The 23274-nt window shown below is 39.7% G+C and overlaps 5 protein-coding genes across 6 annotated transcripts; 2 read left to right on the forward strand and 3 right to left on the reverse strand.

Annotated features, from left to right (window-relative positions):
- The first annotated feature begins 158 nt into the window (after positions 1-158).
- Positions 159-1870, forward strand: LOC103968087 (F-box protein PP2-B10-like). The gene is made up of 3 exons (XM_009381418.3): positions 159-647; positions 967-1085; positions 1280-1870. Exons 1-3 carry the CDS (start codon positions 264-266, stop codon positions 1716-1718), a joined length of 942 nt encoding a protein of 313 aa, XP_009379693.3. The 5' UTR covers positions 159-263; the 3' UTR covers positions 1719-1870.
- Positions 1871-6009: 4139 nt separating this feature from the next.
- On the forward strand, positions 6010-9767 carry LOC103968088 (tryptophan--tRNA ligase, cytoplasmic). The gene is made up of 12 exons (XM_009381419.3): positions 6010-6358; positions 6459-6578; positions 6762-6947; positions 7341-7392; positions 7487-7552; positions 7981-8067; positions 8286-8378; positions 8461-8541; positions 8663-8734; positions 8979-9047; positions 9138-9248; positions 9404-9767. The coding sequence occupies exons 1-12, from the start codon at positions 6132-6134 to the stop codon at positions 9452-9454; spliced, it is 1215 nt and encodes a 404-aa protein (XP_009379694.2). The 5' UTR covers positions 6010-6131; the 3' UTR covers positions 9455-9767.
- A 240-nt stretch (positions 9768-10007) lies between these two features.
- LOC103968090 lies at positions 10008-13359 on the reverse strand. 2 transcript variants are annotated; one of them, XM_009381421.3, is made up of 3 exons: positions 13184-13359; positions 12151-12284; positions 10008-12018 (listed from the first exon to the last, which is right to left on the reverse strand). In XM_009381421.3, the coding sequence occupies exon 3, from the start codon at positions 11920-11922 to the stop codon at positions 10132-10134; it is 1791 nt and encodes a 596-aa protein (XP_009379696.2). In that variant the 5' UTR covers positions 11923-12018; positions 12151-12284; positions 13184-13359; the 3' UTR covers positions 10008-10131. The 2 variants fall into 2 exon arrangements, with proteins under 2 accessions (XP_009379696.2, XP_009379695.2); XM_009381420.3 differs by having other exon boundaries at positions 10008-12037.
- A 2120-nt stretch (positions 13360-15479) lies between these two features.
- LOC103968093 (putative F-box protein PP2-B8) lies at positions 15480-17027 on the reverse strand. The gene is given in 3 exon segments (XM_048568294.1): positions 15480-15957; positions 15959-16029; positions 16414-17027. Coding segments are annotated over 3 exon segments (768 nt in total). The 5' UTR covers positions 16798-17027; the 3' UTR covers positions 15480-15644.
- A 3135-nt stretch (positions 17028-20162) lies between these two features.
- On the reverse strand, positions 20163-22052 carry LOC125468114 (F-box protein At2g02240-like). The gene is made up of 3 exons (XM_048568268.1): positions 21640-22052; positions 20974-21092; positions 20163-20780 (listed from the first exon to the last, which is right to left on the reverse strand). Exons 1-3 carry the CDS (start codon positions 21928-21930, stop codon positions 20393-20395), a joined length of 798 nt encoding a protein of 265 aa, XP_048424225.1. The 5' UTR covers positions 21931-22052; the 3' UTR covers positions 20163-20392.
- Between the last annotated feature and the right edge of the window lie 1222 nt (positions 22053-23274).

A 23274-nucleotide genomic window follows, 5' to 3' on the forward strand; every position in this document is an offset into this window, starting at 1 on the left:
AGATTTTGTAGTGTATTTTAAGTATTCACAAGTCTCACATCTCTTCATGAGATTTCAAGGGAATTGAATCAAAATTTTAGATAAAATCTCTACAAATCAATTAAATTCTATAAAAATTTATGAATTTATAAATTCATTAAAATATCTCATATTCAAATTCATAGTTGAATACTATGTAGTTGGCCTTTCTCCGCCTGCAAATATGAGAAGTTTCTTACACAAAACAGAACACGCGCAACAAAAGACACGGCATACACAACATAATGAGCTACGGCAGCGGCGGATATCAACAAGAGAAGCAAAAGAAGGCAGTCGACGCCGGTACGTCAGGAGAAGAAGGAATCACTTGCGGTGGCTGCGGGATGGCAAAATCGATGGTACTCGATGACGATCATCCTCATGTTCACATGGATCTCCAGGCGTTGCCCGAAGGATGCATAGCTAACGTCGTCTCCCTAACGACGCCTCCAGACGCGTGCCGGTTTTCGGCGGTGTCTAGGAGTTTCATGTCGGCCGCCAAATCCGACGCCGTTTGGGACAAGTTCCTTCCCCATGATATCCCCTCCATACTCCCTCACTTCTCCTCCAAGAAGGAGCTTTACCTCACTCTCTGCGAAAACCCTGTCCTCCTTGACGATGGCAAAATGGTAACTTTACATTATCTCGTGCCGTAATATTCATTTTATTTTTTATTTTATTTTTATTAAAATTCAAAATTTTCAAATCTTTTTTATTATTTTATTTTATTTTTTTGGGTATGTATGACCTCAATCATCGGATTTAGGTACACGCAAATTTTCTCACAATACGCACACACCGTCTATTTCTGATATTTAAATTGAATAAATTAATCAAAACAAATCCGAGCGATGGAAATACATGAGTGCGTAGAAATCATATACCTTAATGGATGATGAGTTACCACCGGTGTGGATGTTCTTGCCTTCTTATGATCTATGTATGCAGATGTTTTTTCTGGACAAATGGAGTGGGAAAAAATGTTACATGATCTCGGCAAGGGACCTTATGATTGCTTGGGGTGGTAATCCTGACTACTGGGGATGGAATTCTGTTGGCGACTCCAGGTCTGTGAAATTCTTCATTCGTTGTACGTTTTGTTGGTTTGTTTACTGATTAAGCTAAGTGCTACACTTTGAAAATATTAAGCAAGCGTTTACGGTTGGATTGGTTGTAGTGTTATATCTATAGATTGAAATATGTGTGTATATGTATGTATGTAATTAGGCAACTGATTGGTATGTAAAATTATGTGGAACAGATTTGAGGAGGTGGCTGAGCTTAGGTTTGTTTGGTGGCTTGAAATCCGTGGCAAAATTGAGACACGGATTCTCTCCCCATCCACCGTCTATCAAGCTTATCTTGTGTTCAAGTTAAGTGCAATGGCGGATGGGTTTGATCATGACGATCCCTTGGACGTCAAGGTAGGACTTCTTGGAGAAGAAGAGGCCGGTAATAAGCGCACTGTGTTTTTGGACCAAGAAGAAGTAGAAAGGCGGAGACAGAAGACCCCCGTCGGAACCAGTGAAACTCAATATCCGAAGAAAAGGACCGATGGCTGGTTGGAGGTGGAGATGGGTGAGTTTTTCTGCCCAGGAGAAGAAGATGGCGCGATAATAGAGATGACTTGTATGGAGGTTAAGAGGATTAAGCGTGGCCTCATTGTTCAGGGGATTGAGGTCAGGCCCAAGAGAATGTAGACAGTTTCTTATGGTGCATTTTCTATCACATGATGTGTCAACAACAGGACGGGTACTAGAACTTATTGTATCGTAACAATATTGGCGAAACAAAGGAACTAGAACTTATTGTTTTATAACATTAACGTGACATCCCAAAACTTAAGATATTATTTTGGTGCATCTATGTATGCATTACTCAAGCTCCAAAGCTACCATTTAGTTTGCTAGTGCAATTGTACCCATGTAGCTAGTTTACATTAGGTTGCAATATGCTTATCTTTAAGCTACCAAACTACTTGGAAATACTAGCTAGGTAGTGTGCTCTTAGACATGATGATAAAGCATGAGAGATCACAAAAGAGCTCCCGCCACTTCTTTCCAAACAATTGCACCAAACGAGATGGCTTCTTCCTCGGAGCTTTTGTAATTGATTGCCAAATAAGTTCATGGAGCACAACAAAATTGATGCAGTCGTGTGTCGTCGCATCATAAATCAAACCAAGGTCAAGTGCTCGATCTGGATTTATTTGAGTAGCCCCCATAGGTAGCGGTGAAGCAAATGTAAAATTGAAACCCGGAACTTGAATTGAACAGCCGGAATTTTCCAACGGGCTAGGTGTGGCCATTAGGGCAGACCTAACAGCAGCTGCACTGCACTCGGGGTGTGAGGTTTCCCAAGATTACTTCAGGACGCGTAACAATTATGCTATCTGCCCCATATCTAAGTGTGCGAAGGGATATGCAAATAAGCCTTGTGAATACAACGAAACTCATCCTAATTAACATTTTGTTCTAGCTACATACATGATCATCAACTCAAACAAGAGAGCTCCAGACTCTATTTTCGATTTTGTTCGATCCAAACAAGTGTGCCATACGAAGCCTTCCCTTTTGCTTCTCATACTTGTGTGCAGAGATCAGTATCTCTGGGGAGACTGTTACCTTAGAACCCTTTGGAGCAGTCACCGGAGCCATGTACTGAGCCGCGCCATCTCCCACACTCGTCACAGTCCTCTGAAATGTTTGAACCCTTGTCTTTGTTTTGTGAGAATGTACAATGCGATGAAAGATGGATAGTTCAGATAGGAAGATGGTTTGGAACAATCATAGGCGTGATCTAGTGATGGATAAGATTGCTTACGCATAAAATTCGTGGAGCATAAGAGATTGACATACTCTTGCGAGGTAGCATCGTATGTTAGGCCCGGCTCAAGTGCTTTATTAGGATCGATGTGACCTGTTCCCATGGTTAATGGTGAAGCAGAGTTGAAATGGTCACCATCAAGAATTCAATTGCAAGTAGTGTCCAATGGATTGACTGTGGTCATCCAAGCAGACCTAATTGCTGTTGCACTCCATCCTGGGTGCGCACCTTTCAGTAGCTCAGCTACACCTGAAGCATGAGGGCAAGCCATGGATGTCCCGGATATCAAATTGTAGTCGCTAGGTAAATTCACAATGAACCCAATTTGAACTGATGCAACCTTGGGAGACCAAGCAGCCAAAACTAATGACCCCGGGGCCATTATATCCGACTTCAAAAGGCCCGGATAACGTTTTGAAGGGCCTGTCGAAGTGTACAAAGCAACAGCGGGTGCAGGCTTTGTCTTGAGCAGTGTTTGTTGGAATTTTATGCTGACAGTAGGGTTCGCACTTTTCCGTGCATAGTCAATCAAAGCTGGCTCATCCCTTGTACTCACTACAACACTAATGTATCCAAATTCGCATATCTAAGGATTACTGGTAATAAAGATAGCTCCAAGAAGCCCCGATTGAATGATGTGATACACTGCCACCATCGCCTGCTTTACTGCACTACTTAATGACAGAAAAGACCTTCACTTGTTACTTCAAACTTGTAAATCTAGACTCTTGAACAAACTTATCTTTATCACTATCACCCAAATTGGAAGAAAATAATCGTAAACTCATGCCCGAGAACACAACTTGATATCTGAACTGAATCATACTACATGAAGAATCATACAGTGCCACAAAACATACTGAAAATCACATGGAAGCATACAAAAAGGAGGATGTTTTTTCCAACCTGTAGCAATCAAGATTCAGTACCAGGCCATGGCCGACCTCAGTCATTCCATTTCAATGGGGGCACGAGCCACTTCAACAATAAAGCCCTGTGATCTCCAGAGACTCAACCCGATGATTCAGTATCGATCTCCAGATGAACGGTCATATACGATTGTGGGTCTCCTCCTCTTATATGTTAACACATAACAAGCAAAGAGGTGGCTTTGGGGTCTCCTCCTCTTATATGTTAACATGGAGCAAGGATTGAGCTTTTTGGGCCTTCTCTTATATGTTAATACAGACTGATTAACCCTGCTCCTTTTCCTGTACTTGAAGTAAAAAGGATCAAGCTTTGAATCGCGCCTTTTGTCCTTCGGCATTGTAACACAGACACATTCATCTTGCTCTTGTTTATTGAGAGCAAAAGACTCCAAGTCAACACCATTGGAGCAGCTCCCTTGTCCTTCCTTCAACTGCCCGTCATCGTCCCCATTCTCCTCTTCGATATCCAGCTTCAAACAACCAACATCCGTGGACGAATCACAAACACACACTCTCAAACTCCGCGAATGCAGTTTCTTAGCAGAGCCATTCATGGCAGCCAACTGCCCATCATCGTCGTCGTCGTCGTCGTCGTCATCATCATCATCATCATCATCATCGAAAGCCGCATCCTTTGAGCCCTCTTCAGCACCAGACACATCACGAATTTTCCTGCCATCCACCACGGCCGAAACCCTATACTTCCCCAATCCCAAACAAGCTCTCCCCTTTCCACTCCTCCGCGCCTTCCGACTCCTCACAACCCCTCTCCACCGCGCAAGCGACTCCGGCAGCCAGCAATCGGCACAAACCTCAGCCTCCACCGCCAAGCAAGAATTCTGAGACAACAGCGCAATCCCTCGATACTCGGAATCGCAACGCCTGTGCACTCTCCGATTACACTGGCAGCAAGTGAAGGAGTCCTCCTGCGACAGCGAGGTGGCGGCGAAGCAGTAGGAGCAGAGCTCCGAGGACTCGACGCGCGTGAGGCATTTCTTGCAGAGAAGAACGACGCGCCACTCGCTGTAGAGGATCTGAAGCTTGCTCTTGGCGCTGGCGTTGGCAATGTCGACTCTCAGGTGGCAACAATGGCACTCTGACAGATTCGGCAACTCTCTGGTTTTCTTCGTCGATTGCGATTGGAGATCTTCGTTGTTCTTCATTGAAGCATTTGGCAGCGACGACGATTTGCTTCGAATCAAAGGGGGTGGTTTTTGGTTGTAAATTAGGGTTCAATTCAAGCAAAATAGGGCCCCCTATCGATCGTGCCGCCAAGACGACGCCGTATAAGGAGATAACTGAATAGGCCTTTTTGTTTTTGTATGCCGCTTGTGCATGGTGTAACTGGTGTTGTTGCAATTGTATCAATTTGTCTACATTGATTATTGCTTTCCGTAACGGTAAAGCGTCATCTGCAATTTTAATTTTGAAATCGTCAAGAATATTATAAACTTAGTTAGCTTGTTCCAAAGGTTCCACTTCGCTTTAAAGGATAGGTAAAATAAAGAAAATACCAAGTTTGACCTAATTTCCTACCAAGCCGAAGCAGAAACAAATGTTTTCAATATCAATTTACAAAGTTTCAAAAATGAATATCAATTCGAATTTTAGAATCAACTTGATGTAGCCTTTGCATTGTTTCCACTTTCATCCTTGAATTCTTAAGGGGCGGTGCTATTTATATGCCCATTTTTTTCTTCTCGAATATTCCTCTTAATTTTCAACCGTTAGATCGAATGAATTAAAGAAGATCAATAGTAAAAAATTAATAAGAGTGTAAAAAGTAAAAATTGATGTAGGAATAGAACGATCCATTTTCAATTGCAAGACTTTGCGGCCTCATGTGCTTTGCTTTTGCCTATCCCATTCCACATCAGTCAATGAAGTTAACAATTTTCTCGATCAACCAGATGGAATTGAGAAATTTTTATGGGTATCCGAAATACAAAGCAGAACACCACAAGTTAAAATGTAAATTAAAGAAAAAATTGATATTTTCCACTTTGAAGTATAAATTTTAATGTGCCTTCACTTATATTATAACATGTAGTGTGCCGTCTTTTTTAGAGTGCACTAAAAAATCTTGATATGCCGGGCACAAAATGAAAGAACATGGGGCCAAATCGCACAATTAAAATTTTAGAGAGGAAAGTGAAATTTTGGTAATAATACAGGGGCACATAAACAAATAACAAGCTTACAGAACATGGAGATAAAATCCATGAAAACACCAAAATACCCTCCGAAGAAAAAGAAAGGAAGAAGAAGAAGACGCCGCCGATTTTTCAGACAGTGAGCGAACGCCGGAGAGAAAGAGAGAGAGAGAGAGAGAGAGAGAGAGAGAGAGAGAGAGTGACGATGGAGAAAAGAGAGGGAGAGGCAGAACCAGAACAGAAGGAAGAGGAGGAGCAGGTAGTGAATCCATGGATGGTGTCGGCCAAAGGTGGCGGGAAAATCGACTACGATAAGCTCATCGACCAGTTCGGCTGCCAGAGAATCGACCAGTCGCTCGTCGACCGCATCCACCGCCTCACCGGCCGTCCTCCTCACGTCTTCCTCCGCCGCGGCGTCTTCTTTGCCCACAGGTCCCTCTCTCTCTCTCTCTCTTAAGTTTTCATTTTTTTTTCTGGAAAAATTGCAAAAAGTTGAATTGGGGGTCGAATTTCGAGTTTATGTGAAATGCAGGGACTTGAATGAGATTCTGGATGCCTACGAGAGGGGAGACAAGTTCTATTTGTACACTGGACGAGGGCCCTCCTCCGAGGCTCTGCATTTGGGGCATCTTATCCCCTTCATGTTCACTAAGTAAGCTCCCACTGCATTGTTTTCTGATTATCTGATGTTGGTCTTTTCTGAAATTTTTTATCTTTTCGGGTTTTCGTGAGTGTGATCATCGGTATCTCTGTGCTTTGTGTTGGAATTGGTATTGCTCGCGTGCCCGATGTGAAGTAGATTTTGAAAAGTTTATGAATTGAATTATTTATGCAGATATTTGCAAGAGGTATTCAAGGTTCCGCTTGTTGTACAACTTACCGACGATGAGAAGTGCATGTGGAAAAATCTGACTGTGGAAGAGAGCCAGAGACTCGCCAGGGAGAATGCTAAAGACATTATTGCTTGTGGTTTTGACATATCAAAAACCTTCATCTTCTCCGATTTTGACTTCGTTGGTGGGTAAGTAACAGATATGTAGGCTTAACTGCGTATGAAGTTAATATTGCGTTGTATTGATATGTATATGAGTTTATGCTTCAATTTTTTATCAACGGTTTAAGTGGGTTACAAAAGCTATTTGCTTCTCTGCCCATGTTGGAAGGGTTTGAGATTTTAGGATCTTATGGAAACCCTTTTGTTTGTTGACACTGCTTGACACTTACATGAGGTTCCATTTTTATCAAACCAGAATGATATGCCCTTGGTAATTTAGTTGGCTGCAAACTGCTTGACAAGATACAATAATAATTAGGAAAACCTAGCAGGGTTTGATTCTATCATGGATAATTTGTGTGCGCGCGCGCTTGTGTTGTAACACTTGCTTACTGAGTTCATGCGTAATTTCCTGTGCAGTGCCTTCTACAAGAATATGGTGAAGGTTGGAAAGTGTGTAACATATAATAAGGTGAACTTTTCCCCCCATCGCGAAATATTTGCTTTGTATACATCTTAGTTGGAGTTTTTGCTATAATTTTGTGAATTTCGGTTTTGATATCCAGGTTGTTGGTATCTTTGGTTTCACTGGAGAAGATCACATAGGAAAAGTTAGTTTTCCACCTGTGCAGGTAATTTTCTTGGCTATGCTGCTTATCATATGAAGAATTATTTAATTATTGTTCGTTGTTACTGACTAGTTCCACAAAATGACTGAGCGAATATCTGTTTTCTTTTTATATCTTCACTGAAACCTCACCTTCTGTAAGTTTGATTTAGCTCAACAAGTGCTTTCTCTTTCCTATGAGCTCTTATCGTTGACTCGCTGCCGGTCAACTGTACAATTCTTTCACCAGTGAACATCTTTGATCTTTCATATTTTCCATCATATAAGGAAAACAATGCATTGCTTAGTCCAAGTCGAAAGAATATTGATTTTTCTGAAACCTTCAGTTTGATGTTCTGTATCGGTTATGTGACTATGTAAGATGACATAAGGATGCAAAAATGTGCTGGGGTACATAATAAAGAGATCCAATATGGTCGTGTCTTAATGCAGGCAGTTCCATCATTTCCAAGTTCATTTCCACATCTCTTCCCTGGCCAAGATAATCTTTGTTGCTTAATACCTTGCGCGATTGACCAGGTATGCATGATATGGATAATTCTCATATATGATATACGTGTATATTTCCCCTTGGCTAAATCTCTACGGGACCACCTTACCTTTAAATGCTGCACTGCACCATTTAAGAGTATCAAATAGTTTTAATAACTTTGTGCTAGTCAATTTGATTTATCGTTGTTTTTCTTTCTTTTGTTTATTTTCTAATACCATGGTTTATTTGTTTGTGATTTGTCAAGGATCCTTATTTTAGAATGACACGAGATGTTGCTCCACGAATTGGATATCACAAGCCTGCATTGATCGAGTCTTCTTTCTTCCCTGCCCTGCAGGTATGTTAATGATCTTATGTTTTAATGTGTGTAGCTTATGATGTGATTTCTGATACCTTTTCTGGAATGTGGATACTTGCAGGGAGAGACTGGAAAAATGTCAGCTAGTGATCCAAATTCTGCCATATATGTAACTGATTCTGCAAAGGAAATTAAGAACAAGGTTTGCATTTGATGTTGCCGTAGTCTCACAGTACCAATCTTTCTAGCTGAAAATCACAATCCAAATGGTCCAAAAGTTATTCAAGATTAACCTAAAACAAAGAACTTGTGTGTATATGCAGATCAACAGGTACGCATTTTCTGGTGGACAAGATTCAGTCGAGAAACATAGAGAGCTTGGGGCAAATCTCGAGGTATTTCAATTGTCTCACATGTTAGTAATAGAAATGTGCCCTTCCCGATTGGCATGAGAGTGTATTTGTTGCTGGATGTGCTACCTTCTTTCCGCAGTATAGGTTGTCTGAGCAAGAAGGCAAATTTGCTTACCAGTAGACAGTTCACGCCAATTGGATTTCGTGTTATGAGATTTCTTTGTTAGTACTTGTTGGTGCCTTGTAACTTATTGAGGAATTAATTTATCTTCTGGAAACTATTCAGGTAGATATTCCATTCAAATATCTAAGCTTTTTCCTAGACGACGATGATAAACTCGAAGAGATACAGAAGGTGAGACTCATCACCCCAGTGAATTTATCTGTTTTCTATGTCCACATATTATACATCCTCTTTTAGCTACTTCACTTGGGGTGCTATTAGGAGTATGGTTCCGGGCGCATGCTAACAGGTGAAGTGAAGCAACTGCTTGTTGAAGTTTTGACGGAAATGGTAGAAAGACATCGGAGGGCTAGGGCTGCTGTGACTGATGAGGTAAGCTTTTCTAGCATTTTTAGATGATTGGCCGTCCTGTAAGTTGTTATTTGTCTCTGCGTGCTGCGTGATTTTGGAAAGCAAACATGTTGAGTTTATGAAACCCCGGTTATGACTTAGAAGGACTTACGGAAATGTTTTTGCTTATTTTTCAGATGGTGGACGCATTCATGGCGGTGAGGCCCCTACCCAATATGTTCATCTAACTTCGAGGCAGAGAAGCTTACACACATCTTATAATCACTTCTCAAATTGAAGCTTAGCATTCAATTCTCTTACCAAATTTAGATTTCGTCATTTTTCGATTGTTGATGCTCAAATACAAAAGAAAATGGATGATACTCGACGCAGCTACACCTATTTTCTGTAACAGTCGCGTGAATTTGAACCCAATTTGAGCTGATTACAATGGTTCTAAGTCTGGATTTGTACGATATTTTTCGATGATAGCTGTTTGTTCACACCTATTGCAAGGTTGAAACGTTTTTGGACAAAGTTAATGTTCATGTTACCACCATCTCTATTAACTCTCAAATGAAACAGAATTGTAAATTGCAGAATCCATACCAGAAAACACAGCTAAACCGAAAACGGACACAATGAAGTTGCAGCGTTTAGCAATTCACCGGAAGTTTATGCCGATAGAACCGAGAAATGCTTATGCCTGGACATTTATGATTCGATCTAACAGATAAACAGATTGTACTGTGCAGAAGAAAGCAAAAAACAGACCAAATCCTCGTTTCGCAACTAGAGTAGTTAAAATTAAAACAGACATTAACATTACTACAACACAACTGATTCTACAGCGTTTTAGAACAACGAAAGGAAAAGAGGAACCAAAATCCAGGTTGAAGAACGATTTTAAACAGTCTAATTCAGGTCAATTTGGTAAGGTACATTTCTTTTGAGAATGTCCTAACATATGGCAGCGACCGCATTGAACAACTCTCTTCGGCCTCTTGAAGTTCTCTACACGAAGGACCTTCTTCTTGGGTCTTCCAGGTGGCCGCCGAGTCTTGGGTGGGCGTATCATGATATCAACACTGGTGCTTCCCCCCTCTGTTCCGTCGCCTGGCTCCTTCCATAAGCTCTTATCCGGAATAGGATGAATCAGCTGCGAATAGGTCTCTCGGTAACTTGCTACTGTGAAGCAAGGATCAGCAAACAAATGGGCATTGTGTCCACAGGACATAAGTGCAGCAGCAGCATGTGCACAAGGTAGACCATATATATGCCAACGGCGACATGAGCACACGCGAGTTTGTATATCCACGATATTTGTCCGCTCAGTAGACACAATCTCAAATTCGACTTCATTTGCACGAAGTACTTGGTAGCATCGAGCATCAGCCATTGCCTCTAGAATCCGTTTCTCAGCAGATGGTACTAGAATTGATGTCCAACTCATTCCCATATTCCGGCGGTCATTGTACCATGATGATAACTGATCACGAATATGCTCCATCATTTGCACAATAGGGAGCTCATGGCATTCAAGAGCCCAATTATACAACAGCTCTGTAACACCGAGAGTAAAATGGCCATATCGCACTCCTTCAAAATATGCTACAGCCCAAAGTTGGGGAGGGAAGTGTTGAAACCATGGTATCACGTCTTGTGAGATCTCTGCCATCTCTGCAATCTTGCTGTCAAATTCAACCGCAGTGAGAGCATAAACAGCATTCCAGAAGATATTCACCAACTTTGCATTTTTAAAGGTATCACGAAAATTTTCACTAACATAACGCAGACAAAAACCATGGAAGGCACTAGGAAAATGAGTTTCCACTGCCTCTACAACACCCCTCTGTCTCTCAGAGAGTATTGTTAGCCTAGGCATGTTGTCAGTGTTTACTCCAAGAAGCTTTCGCAATTCTGACATAAACCACATCCAATTTTCGTCGCTTTCCACATCAACGATAGCTATTGCCAGAGGAAATAATGTATCATCAGCATCAACAGCTGAGGCACAAAGTACGGAACCCAAGTATTTTCCTTTGAGGTGCGCTCTATCAAGTTCCAAAAGTGGCCTACAAGCATGTATAAACCCATAGATTGATGCACGGTAAGAAATGAAGAGACGGTGGAAGCAATTTTCTTGTCCAGTGGCAAAAACTGAAGCAATGCTTCCAGGGTTGGTTTTCTTTATTTGCTCACAGTATGCAGGAAGAAGGCGATACCCTTCTTCAAAAGTTCCATGAAGTGCTGCCATGCTACGTTCCTTGCCACGCCAAGCTTGCATGTAAGAAACAGCAACTCCATGCTGATCACGGATATCTTGCAGGATCTCTTTTGGTTTATACCGTGGGTTATCCCGAATCCGTGCTTCTACAGACCTAGCAACCCAACCTACTGATGCTTGCTGATGATGAAGGTTGAGAACTCCTTCACAGGTATGCTCACCATGCAGGGTTCTTACTGTAAAGGTTGGAACTCCGGGACATTTTGCCACATGGACACGCCATGGGCAACCTTCTTTGGAGCACTTGGCTATAAACCGGCTGCGATCTGATTTCACTATACGAAGATCAAAATGTTGTACCAAAGCAATGTTCTTCAATCTTCTTCTGCAAGTTTCAACATCAGGAAATTCTTGCCCAATAGCCAAGTCTAAAGCATATTCCGTCAAGGCAACAGAATCGTTCTGCACAGCTAACGAATGATCTTCCATGTATCCACGACGGTAGCAGAAGTGTCACATGATTCTAACAGTTCCCCTCATCCAGACACAGATTGATAATTCTCCAGAAAGGCTGTGTTGTAAACACTGCACTTCATGAGACCTCCTGTTATATATGGACACAGCACGGGAACACAAGATCAAGAAGGCAGCATTTTTCTGTATGTGTGTGTGTGTGCATAACTGGTCAACAGGAAACTCAAATGGAAAGAATCGTACCAGTCCTGACTAATCAATAATCATCAGCGAAGGGCGCCTTTAATATAGGATAAGAACAGTTCAAGGTATATCCTTTGACCCTTTGGTGTTGATGAATTATCTCTTTTACAGGGAAAGAAACATTATTACCACACCTGTGAAACAAAAAAAAATAAATAAATAAAAAACATGAGTAATTTTATTAATGACTGGCATCAACTATTAAACAAATTTTGAATACACGAAAAAACTCGCTTATTGGCATAATTGTGAAACTTTGAATCTACCAGTAAGATTACTTGTGTTGGAGCCACATCCAACAAGCAATTCAAATGAGGGGTAATCCATTTTGATGATACTAAAACTCCCCATCACTCTTGCTCCCGTAGCAGACTCAATTTTCATTTGCTACAGAATCTACGGATGACACGATTAAACTACTTAGTAGCGCTAACACCTCGCACATTTCTCACCCCATCATCCTCAGACTGACGGCAAAGACAGAAACCGAAAAGCGTGGCTTAAGAACAGTCTTATCCAACACAATGTAGGTTGAATTTGAAGAACCCTAAGACCCGACTCGACTGCACAAAAGGAAAACGTCACCGGAACAATCCATGTGGCCATTTGAGTCACCGACTTACTGGTGATTAACTTACAACACCATAAAACTAAAATCACCGATAACCCAATAAATCAAAATAGAGCATTCTGCCCCCAAAATTATTCCCAACTCAAACCCAAGACTTGAAATTTTACAAAAACAACAATTAGCAACCAGAAATTCCCAAACTTTTTTTCCAAATTACAATTCGGGAATCTCAGAACGGATCCAAACACTAATCCTCAGATCCCAATACCCCAAAAGGCTTTTCAAATAAGCACTTTTACGAAGTGGGTTCTTCTCCTTTTCAGCAATCATTGACAAACCCATTAAAATCGACAACTTGTGCATTAATTTCTATTTGAAGTTCTGTGGGATGCGGTGGATAATAAAAATATGTGATATTAAAATAGAAAATTAGAGAAGGAAAAGGAGGAAGAAATGGAAAACCTGGTGGAGGTGAGAGTGGGAAGCTGCTTCTGCTGAAAGTGCTTTTTTTTCGCTTTTGGGTCGTCTTCGTTCTCTAAGCTCCTTTGGTGGAGTCTGGCAACTCGAGGAGGAGGAGTAGGAGGAGATGGACCAAAACTTGACAGAACACTTTCGTCTTGGGTTTTACGACCCACTGACAACAAAACAAAACTGTCCTTATTTGTGTTTCTCACTCAAGAAAAACAAAAATTAAAAAATATTTTTGTCAAAGAAATATATATAAAAATATCATAAATTTATATTTCGCCCTTTTCTTTTTCTCATAATTTTAAATGAATTTAATATTAACTAGTACTTGTATAAAAGTAATTAATTAATTGGTGTAGCAAGTAGGTTAAGTTAATTGGAGATAATATAGTATTGATTAGTAGTGTGTTGTTGATCCATCAAAAAAATTCAAACCACTCATTTTAAATTTTACGGCATCCGTTAGCCCATTCTATTTGTCTACCTCACACAAACTAAAAGTTCGAATCTCTTTCCTTGAATTACTCGATTTGTTAGCTCTGGACAATAAATTTGGAGAGGATGCGACTTCCATCTTTTTAAGATCTTCACATTGTATTTGGTTGAACCTACTTTTGCAGTAACATGTTAAGTGCTTTTGAGATGTTTGACAATATGCGACCCAAACTATAGTTTTTATTTTTATTTTTTTGGAACTATAGTTTAGATATTATTGCGTTTGAGAAGAGCTAGAGATCAAAGGTTAGAACCAAGCATACAGTGTATGATCAATATTTAGTAATCTAAACTGGGATTCTAATTGAAGAATTATTCTAGTGAATTCAAACGTCTAAAATTCATAATGTCCTCTTCTTTTAGTGTAATTTAAAGTAATGTTATTGTTTATAACAGTAAACTTGATTATGCTACGATGAAAAATTTAAAGACATAGAGAAGCAATTGAACACAGAGATACAACAAAGATTTTTGCTCAATCGTCACAAGTCTTGGCTTTTTCGTGAAACCGATAGTTTTATATTTGTATAGTTGTTTGGGCCCAAAATACTATGGTTGGGCCGAGCAGCGAGATGTGCTCGGCCCAAGGTGATGACAGATGCTATGGGCCGAATAATGAAACCCGGGCCAACCAGCAGGGTCAGCCAAATCCTATCCTGAGTAGTCCAGATGAGTAGAAAGGGTCGAGGAAATCCTGGTGCGACCAGGATTCTCGACCGGCAAGGAATCGAGCCTCAAAAGGAGGAAAATTCGGAATCCCAGTAGGAGTGGGAATGTTCGAGTTAGAGGTGAAATGGGATAAGGACTCCCAATCCGAATCAGAGTGCAAATCGGTTTCAGGGAACGGGTGCTATAAATACAAGAATTCACACAATGAAAAGGACCTTCAACATCAGCATACAATTGCCCTGCGCAAATTCTCTCAAACACCTTGAGATTTTTCCTTTTCTTTTCCTGCCGACACACCTTCAGTTTGGATAAACAGCACTGTGGAAGCAACCGGTGAGCATCTTCAGTTTGGATAAACAGCACTGCTGCCGCAGAATCAGCCGACCGAGAAACACCTTCAGTTTGGATAAACAGCACTGCGTCGAGGTCGACCGATTATCTATCTAAGTCTCGGCCGAGAGAGGTTTTTTGAACCTTTGTTGGTAGAGGTCATCTTACTAAGCCGTTTCGGCATAGTTGGGTGTTACGTATTGCGTTGCTCGGCGCATTGGAGGCCGAGTGAGTTTATGATTGGATATTCGCAAGTAAGTTTCAGGGTTCGGCATTCCGACGGCCGAACTACGTTTACCATCAAGACATATATCACATTCGAGTACCTGTGCCCGTATAGTTTGGTCTCAATTTGGCGTGCTTATACTCTTACGAATATAATCACAGTGGCCGAATCAGGCTTCGACGATTCGTGAACTCCGTAGAATTAGTAGCCTTGTCTTCAGGCTATAGAATCCAGAGACCGAGAGCGTTCCTTCCTCGGTCGCAATCGCAAGATACAGAAGTCAACAGCGCGCTCAACGCGACTACATCAGATTTTACTCCTCGGCCGGGCTCGGCCGACGAGTTGGCACGCCCCGCATTCAACCGAAGGACGTAGTTAGCTCATTAGTTACTCGGCCTGCGCGCCACGTAGGTTTTGTAATTTTTAGAGTCAACAATAGTACTGAACACAAAGATTACAATAATGGAGTAATTGGCTACAATCATGATAATAATATGTCATGATCGTAGTAAGTGATCTATAAAAACCAAAAACCTCATTCATAAATAATATGCAAGGCTACGGTCATGATAGTAGTATGTTATGAACTTATGAGGTGGCCTCGCAGGTTGAGGTAGCCTCCTCCCTCCTAAACTTTTAAAAACCAATAAGGCAAATACCTTTTTGGTTCTAAATTACAAGCTCAACAATAATTTTGAAATTACAGAGACAACAATATCTACTGCCACTTGATTTCTACATCCTTTTGGGCCTGATCTCAATCCCTTGAAACAAGAGGCCACCCTTCCAGTGTATACGCCTAACCTCCAAGCAAGCCATCTCCAACTCCCCACCTTCACCCCCTTCACAGAAGAACTCCCCCATCTCTATCTCCAGCCATCCGTCGTTGCGCTCTTTCGGGTACTGGGCCTCGTTGACCTCGATCTCTCTGAGCTGAAAATCTTGGACTCCCACAATGTGTCTCCGGTTGAAGACGCTGATACGCAGAGGCCCGGCCAGGGGAAAGCCGGGTCCTTGGGAACCAAGGCCTCTCTGAGGGTCCAGAAACATCGTGTTTCGTGGGCTCCTCCCCAATTAAACCGACTGAGACCTCCAAAGGTTGTTGCTCAAATCCATAAACCTTAAACCAAGGGAATGCGTTCCAATTTCTAACTCATTTTTTCTAGGAAATTTTAACGAAAAACATACGGTACTGTTCATTTTAACGAAAAACCATATTTTTACACTAAAAAATCAATCATGGTACTATTTAATTTACCCTTTATTTTGTTCTTATCATTAAAACTCAAAGTTTTTAAGCCCTTTCTATTAGTTTTTTTTTTTTTCTAGCCTTTCTTCGTATTTCTTCTAATGCTAAAAAGAATTGAACACTAGCAGTTTTAAAGCTATTCCTTCGACCATCTGCATGTCAAACTGAATATTGTACCACTTTTTTTTCCTGTACTTGTGGAACAAGAACGAGCGCCAAACTCACTAGACTTCGAATTTTTTTTTTCAAAAACTAAAAACTGCGAATGAAATGATTATCAAAACGAGCTCCAAACTCGAATAAATCCCGCAAAAGAATAGGAGATAAGGGAAAAAGTAGTGAAATTACCAACTTTCCCTGCTCGATGAGAACAGGTTTGTCGCATAGAGCGAGGTAAAGCTCCTTCTTGGTTTTGGAAGCGGAGGAGGGAGACACATGCGGCGGATGTACGGACATGGCGGGTGACGAGGAGGACAGGATCGTGTGGATATCGGGTTGAAGGAACCTGTCCCAGATGGTGTCGGATTCCGCTGCCGACCTGAAACTCCTCGAAACCGACGACAACGTGCCCGCGTCTCGAGGCGTGGTAAGCGAGACAACGGTGGCTATGCACCCTTCCGGCAAGGCCTGCAGATCCATGTGATCGGGCGTCGTCACAGCGATTCCTCCGCCACCGACATCATCCGTTTTCTACTGGTTCTCCTGGTTTCCGCCACTGCCTAAGTTTGGGTTCCTCAGGTAACTGAAAAATACGTTGTAATTTGTTTTCGCATGTTTTATGGTTGCTACGTGGTGTTTGGTTGTGTATTTATAGAGAGAGGAAAGCTTAGCCGTTAAGTCTTGGTTCTCTTTCCCGCTGTGAAAAAAGGTATCAGAATCCTCCGAATAGACATATTTATGTTTATCATACATCATAACATTGTGCGGTCAGTTTTTGTTAGGTACTATTTATATTTAATATTAAATTAAAATTTTAAAATAATTTTTAATCGCACGATATATGATGATATATGATGAACAAACACAATTGATTTATCCTCTGAACTTCCATAAAGAGGATCCGAAAAAAATCTTATTCCGTCACAAGGTAATAAGGACAATTTTATTAACACCCTTGTAATCTTACGAAAACATCTCACACTTCTATTTGTACGATAAGAAAATACAAACACCCCATTTCACGTGTCGCCAGCCAACGACCGCAGAAAATCTGAAGCAAAAAACCAACCTCTCACCATGGCACCGTATCTTCTCTCTCTCTACAATCCCCGACAACTTGCACGTACTTCTTCAACCCTATTTAGAATTTTGGACGGTTGGTGAAGTTTGGCAATAGGAAATTGGAGACGGGGTGGGAGAGTTAGGGCATTGGACGACAGACTTTCCTACCACGGACGGGTTGGATGGTGATGACCAACAACTTCCGCAACAGACGCGATATCTGGTTGGATGAGTTGAGGTGGTGAGTTGTTACTAACGGCATGGGAGTTGTCAGCCGTGCCGATGTCAATAACAGAGGTAAGTATTCAGAGACAGGTGGCCGTCAAATTGGGGCTTGTTTGGCGTTGGCTTCTTTACGGTGGTGTGGGTGTCTTCAGAAAAATGAGGAACAAAGTTGGAATTATCGAGAATCTTTAGAGTATTTCGATAAAAAATGTGAGGTATCATCATTTAGTGTTAATAATATTCCTTTTTATTTGTAAGCGAGAGATTTTAAGTTTGATTCTCGTCAAAGATAAATAAACTCTATTATTGTTAGTCTGTTGTAAGACTTAGTGCCCTCATCCCTCAATGTAGACAATCGTTGTTAAAAAAACAGAAGAGCTTTATTCTCATCAGCAGGCATAGTGGACTACATTTAGTTTGGCTTTGACTAATCAGATTTTGAGCAAATTACCAGTTCGAGAATCCCTTACCAGATTATAGTATCTCTTTGTCAAAGAAAATGACGATGGGAAAAAAATAAAATAAAAAGAAGAAGAGGGTTTAAATTTAATACAACACAAAAAGATTAGGATGGGGGAAGAATATGAATACGATGAAGCAAGCATGTTTGGTTTGCATGTGCTCCCTAATTGCGACCACGCATGTCACAATCCTTGTACCCCGGCCCTCGAGAAATTTGTTAGTGTGTTGAGCACACGGTTTGGCACACTAAAGTGTATTAATACAAGTAGTTAAAAATTTTCTTTTAAATATTTAAGTATTTATATTATGACACTTATTGTACCAAGTCGTGTACTCACAGTACTTTTACTCTTCTGCACTTTCGTCACTTTTGCTTTGCCTTTAGAGTCAGAAACGCACTACACTTCTTTGTACTTTCTATTTTACACTTCACTCCCACATGTTTACTTGTTGCGTCAATATAAAGTCAAAAGTAATGTAAGATGTTAAAAGGAAAATATTAAGCATATGTGGATTAAGTCAAACGATCATATAGTGTATTAATTTTTTGCATATTTCCTATTAGAATCACTATGTGTCATGTCAAACCGCACTTAGAAAGTTTTACACTAACCGGAGAATTTTTAACTCACACCGCACTAATGTAACAAGATCATATTTATCTTCTCTTTTTTCTTATTACAACACCAAAATAATTCTATGTTCGTTTGGAATTCATTCTCCACACCATTAGTTAAAGTAGTTAATAATATAAACTTGTCAAAAATATGTTGAAAATACCTAAGAAGACTTGGTCTAGTTGGTAAGAATTGGTCATTGAGGAATGGGCGTCATATGTGTTGTCCCTTTTGGTACGATTAAGAGGTCGTTTTTGTGGCTTGTTGAAAACTTGACAGGTGGAATACAAGTTTTACTCGAGTCCCTTCAATTTTTATTTCATTTACAGAAAAGCACGATTGATAGTGCAAGGGAATCATCATTTAGAGTTTGGATTTTACGATTCCAGTCTTAAATTGGTTAATCACTTCGATTTTTCGTTTTAAAGGGAACTCTAAATGGCCATTTATATCATAACTAAATAATTAGGATTAAAATTGAAGAAAATTGAGTAAAAGTAAAGTTTTTCAATACTTATTTTCTATGTTAAAAAAGATAAGACGTTATACACATAACCAATTAGCGCTTAAGGTGTTATAAGTAAAATTTATTTTAATGAGGCTCCCTTGACCTAAGAGGGCACCCATCAGTCCAATCACACTCTCATTCGGATTTAAATTGCATTGAAGAGTACCAATACACTCCCCCATATATAGCATACTGCTAATACAATTATACAGGTATCTAATCCAATTATCTTACTCATTTTTAGGTGTAAAGATCTTATTAAAAACTACTAATTAAAAACAGTTATACAGAAGAAATGGAGTTGGAACTAAAATGGCAACACAAAGTCAAATACATAAGGGTTAAGTAGGAATAATGATCTAATCTTTAGAGGTAATTTTAAATTGTTCCAACTTTTTAGAGCATTCCAAATAACTACATAATGTTTTGAAAAATATACATCGTTAGTCATAGGTGTAAAGTGAGACATCACTACCGTTAATTGACGATGACATTAATGTTTAAGGGATAGTATGGATAAATATTGGAACTAAGTTTCACTAACACGTCATTTTAGAGTTTTGAATCCTCAAATCGATCCCTTTTAGCCAAGTTAAACGCTAACTTTGTCTAGTTAAAAGGAATTGGTTTGGGGATTTAGAGTTGTATAAATGACGTGAGAGTGAAATCTTGCTTCAATACTTGTCAATGTCATCACTTAATGCTGGTGGCCGAACGAATATTCAACTTTTAAAAGTTTAGGTACTTGTTATAAACTAAACCCATACATTGACATATTTGAACTTACTTTTGCAGTAACATGTTAAGTGGTCTTCCTTTGTTTTTAGGCTCACGTAATCGTGGCTAATACTATAGTTTTAATAACATTGTCGGCTTGAATGAACTTGAATGAAAAGTGGAAAGAATGTAACTTCAGTGCAACAATTTTCTCCTTAAACGGCGAACAAGTTTAATGTAGCTTAAAGTAAAAATATCGTTTGTAACAGTATATTAGATTATGCTAAAAGTTTAAACATATGAAGCAATTGAACACAAAGATTACAAACATTTGTGCTCAATCGAACACAAACATTACAACAAATGAAGCAATTGACTAAGGACATTGACATGACTCACTTCAATTGCAACATTTAGCATATGAAAATAGCTCAATTATAATATTTTGAAATTATAAAAACAGTAATCTACCGCCACTTGACTTCTACATCCTTTTGGGCCTGACCTCAATCCCTTGAACAATGAGGCCGCTCTTCCAGCGACCATTTGTCTCCAAGCAACTCATCTCCAACTCCCCACCTTCACCCTCTTCACAGAAGAACTCCCCCATCTCTATCTCCAGCCACCCGTCGTTGCGCTCTTTCGGATACTGGGCCTCATTGATCTCCCTGGGCTGGTCTTGGGCCTCATTGATCTCCCCAATTAAACCCACTGTGACCTCCGCAGCGTGGAGCTCGAGTCCATAAGCCTCTACAGTCGTCTTGAATACAAGATAAGCCTTGTAAAGGGTGGATGGGGACAGCATCCGTGTCTCAATTTTGCCATGGATTTCAAGCCAACACACATCCACAAGCTCTGCCACCTCCTCAAACCTGTTCGTTTAGTATAGTTAACTTGTACTCAAAATTTAATCTATGACCAACCATAACACATAGTTTATGCAATAAAAACATGGAATCATCTGCAGTCCTCAATTTCGAGGAACGGGCGCAAAACAGATGACTATTTTGAAATGCTGATAAGGTAACAATTCCTTCAAAAGGAAAAAGAATGAAATTTAGAGACCTTGAGTCGGGGATAGAAATCCATTTCCAGTACTGAGGAGTGTTGGCCCAAACGATGGAAAGGGCCCTTGCAGCTATCATATAGCATTTCTTCCCACTCCATTTGTCCAGTGAAAAGCTCTGCATTATCATGCCAATTAACACTCAGGATCTTAGAGCAGTGAGAGATAGAAAACGCTACACGAGAACAGAAAAGAAAAGAAAAAAACCAAACCAAACCAATAGAATGCATTATAATTTCTAACTCAGTTTTTCTAGCCTTTCTTTGGTCACTTGTTCTAAATATTCACACCAACAAATGTACACAAATTATTTGGTCCCACCGATTACTCGCTCTCTCCTCGCCCAACAACAATACTTACGATCTTTCCCGCCCCCAAAGTTTTAGACTTGGTACTTTCAGATAAAAGATTCGTGCTTAAAATCTTTCATAAGGATGAATGACGATTTTGATATTGTTTTTGTGAGGCTTAATCGAGCTTCGCGTCTCTAAATGTAACATATCATTGTATAAAAAAATATTAAAATTAAAAAAAAAAATAAAAACTATTTTCTTGAATTTTTAGAAACAAAGCGGAAGACTAAAAACTAAATAATTACCAAAAAGCTCCTAAAATCAAATAAATTCCACAAAACAAGAGAGATAAAGAGAAAAGTAGGAAATTACCAACTTGCCCTGTTCGATGAGAACTGGGTTGTCGCACAGAGCGAGGTAAAGCTCCTTCTTGGTTTTGGAAGCGGAGGAGGGAGACACATGCAGCGGCTGTACGGACATGAAGGGTGACGAGGAGGACAGGATAGTGTGGATATCGGGGGGAAGGAACCTGCCCCAAACGGAGTCGGATTCCGTTGCCGACCTGAAACTCCTCGAAACCGAGGACATGGTGGCCGCGTCTCGAGGCGTGGTCAGCGAGATAACGGTGGCTATGCAGCCTTCTGGCAAGGCCTGCAGATCCATGTGTTTTCTTCTGGTTCTTGTAATTTGTTTTGATATGTTTTCTGATTGCTACGTGGTGGTGGTTTATATAGAGAGGAAAGCTTAGCCCTTAATTAATGTCGCTGATGAAAGCTTAGCCCTTAATTATAGTCGGTTCAAAGATAAGGTTGGTGAGACTGAGAAGATAGAGGAATGCTATTTATACCACATTTCTATACCACAGCCACATTATTTGAAAATTTTGCAAAATTCAAGGAAATGAAGGAGAAGGGTTCATTATATACCACAATCATTATTTAACTAACTATTTTTTCTTAATTATTAGTTTATTAAATAATAAACTAAATTTAAAAATCTGATTAATTCAAATGATGTGGCTGTCCACAACAAATGCTACCTAAGATGATATGAAAATATGATACAAAAACATGGTATGAATAGCATTACCTGAAAAGATAAGACACGGCAATTGTGATATCTCTACTAATTAATAAAACACTCATTGTCAACCAAAATCTTATGAAATTATCAGTTTAACCCTCTAATTAAAACACAACATGAATAAGAAATATGGGGTAAAAATGTAATTTCACACAAACAAATTTTACTTTTTGTTTTCAAAGCCTCACCTACATATAATCCTAACATATCTCTAATTAAAAAATAAATAATTAATTAAAAATATAAATAAAACTTTCCACTCTCACATTCTCTATCACTCTTCTCTCCTTCTATTTCAAAAACAAAAATAAAAAAAAAATTCACACACTTTGTGTATGCCCATATGCTAGTTTACATGTTAATAAATTTTTTTTTGTCAATTATAGGGTGAAAAGATGTTTAGTCTTTTATTGCAATATCTAAATTATATGTTAATAGAATTTTTTTGTCAAGTTTTTAATAAATAAAAAAAATTAGACAATAACGTAATTTAATAAAATAAAATTTTATTATTTTTTATTTAAACATCACCTATAAATGTTTTTAATTTTCTAATGTTAAAAATTTTAAATAAACTTTTTTTTCCTTTCTTCCACTCTCACTTTCTCTCTCTTATTGTCTCTTTCAAGCATTTCCACCCTTAAAAAGTACAATGTGGTTTGAAAAATGGACAATGATTTTTTGCCCTCTCACTTTCGGTACCCTTCCATGTCCTCCTGTTTTGTATGGTCATGGTTAAACCGCGTCAACATTTTATATTGTTTTTTTTTTTATAGAGATAATAAGACAAAAATGAATAGTAATATAAAATGTTGACGTGGCTTAACCGTGACCACACAAACAGGAGGGCACGAGAGGGCACCAGGGAGGGCAGACAATCCTTGTCCTTGAAAAATATATAATGTTATAGAGATTAAATTTGAA

Source organism: the organism of the source record quoted next, unplaced genomic scaffold (genome assembly GCF_019419815.1).
Source record: "Pyrus x bretschneideri cultivar Hongxiangsu unplaced genomic scaffold, Pyrus_bretschneideri_v1 Contig48, whole genome shotgun sequence".
In the NCBI taxonomy this organism is placed as follows: Eukaryota; Viridiplantae; Streptophyta; class Magnoliopsida; order Rosales; family Rosaceae; genus Pyrus; species Pyrus x bretschneideri.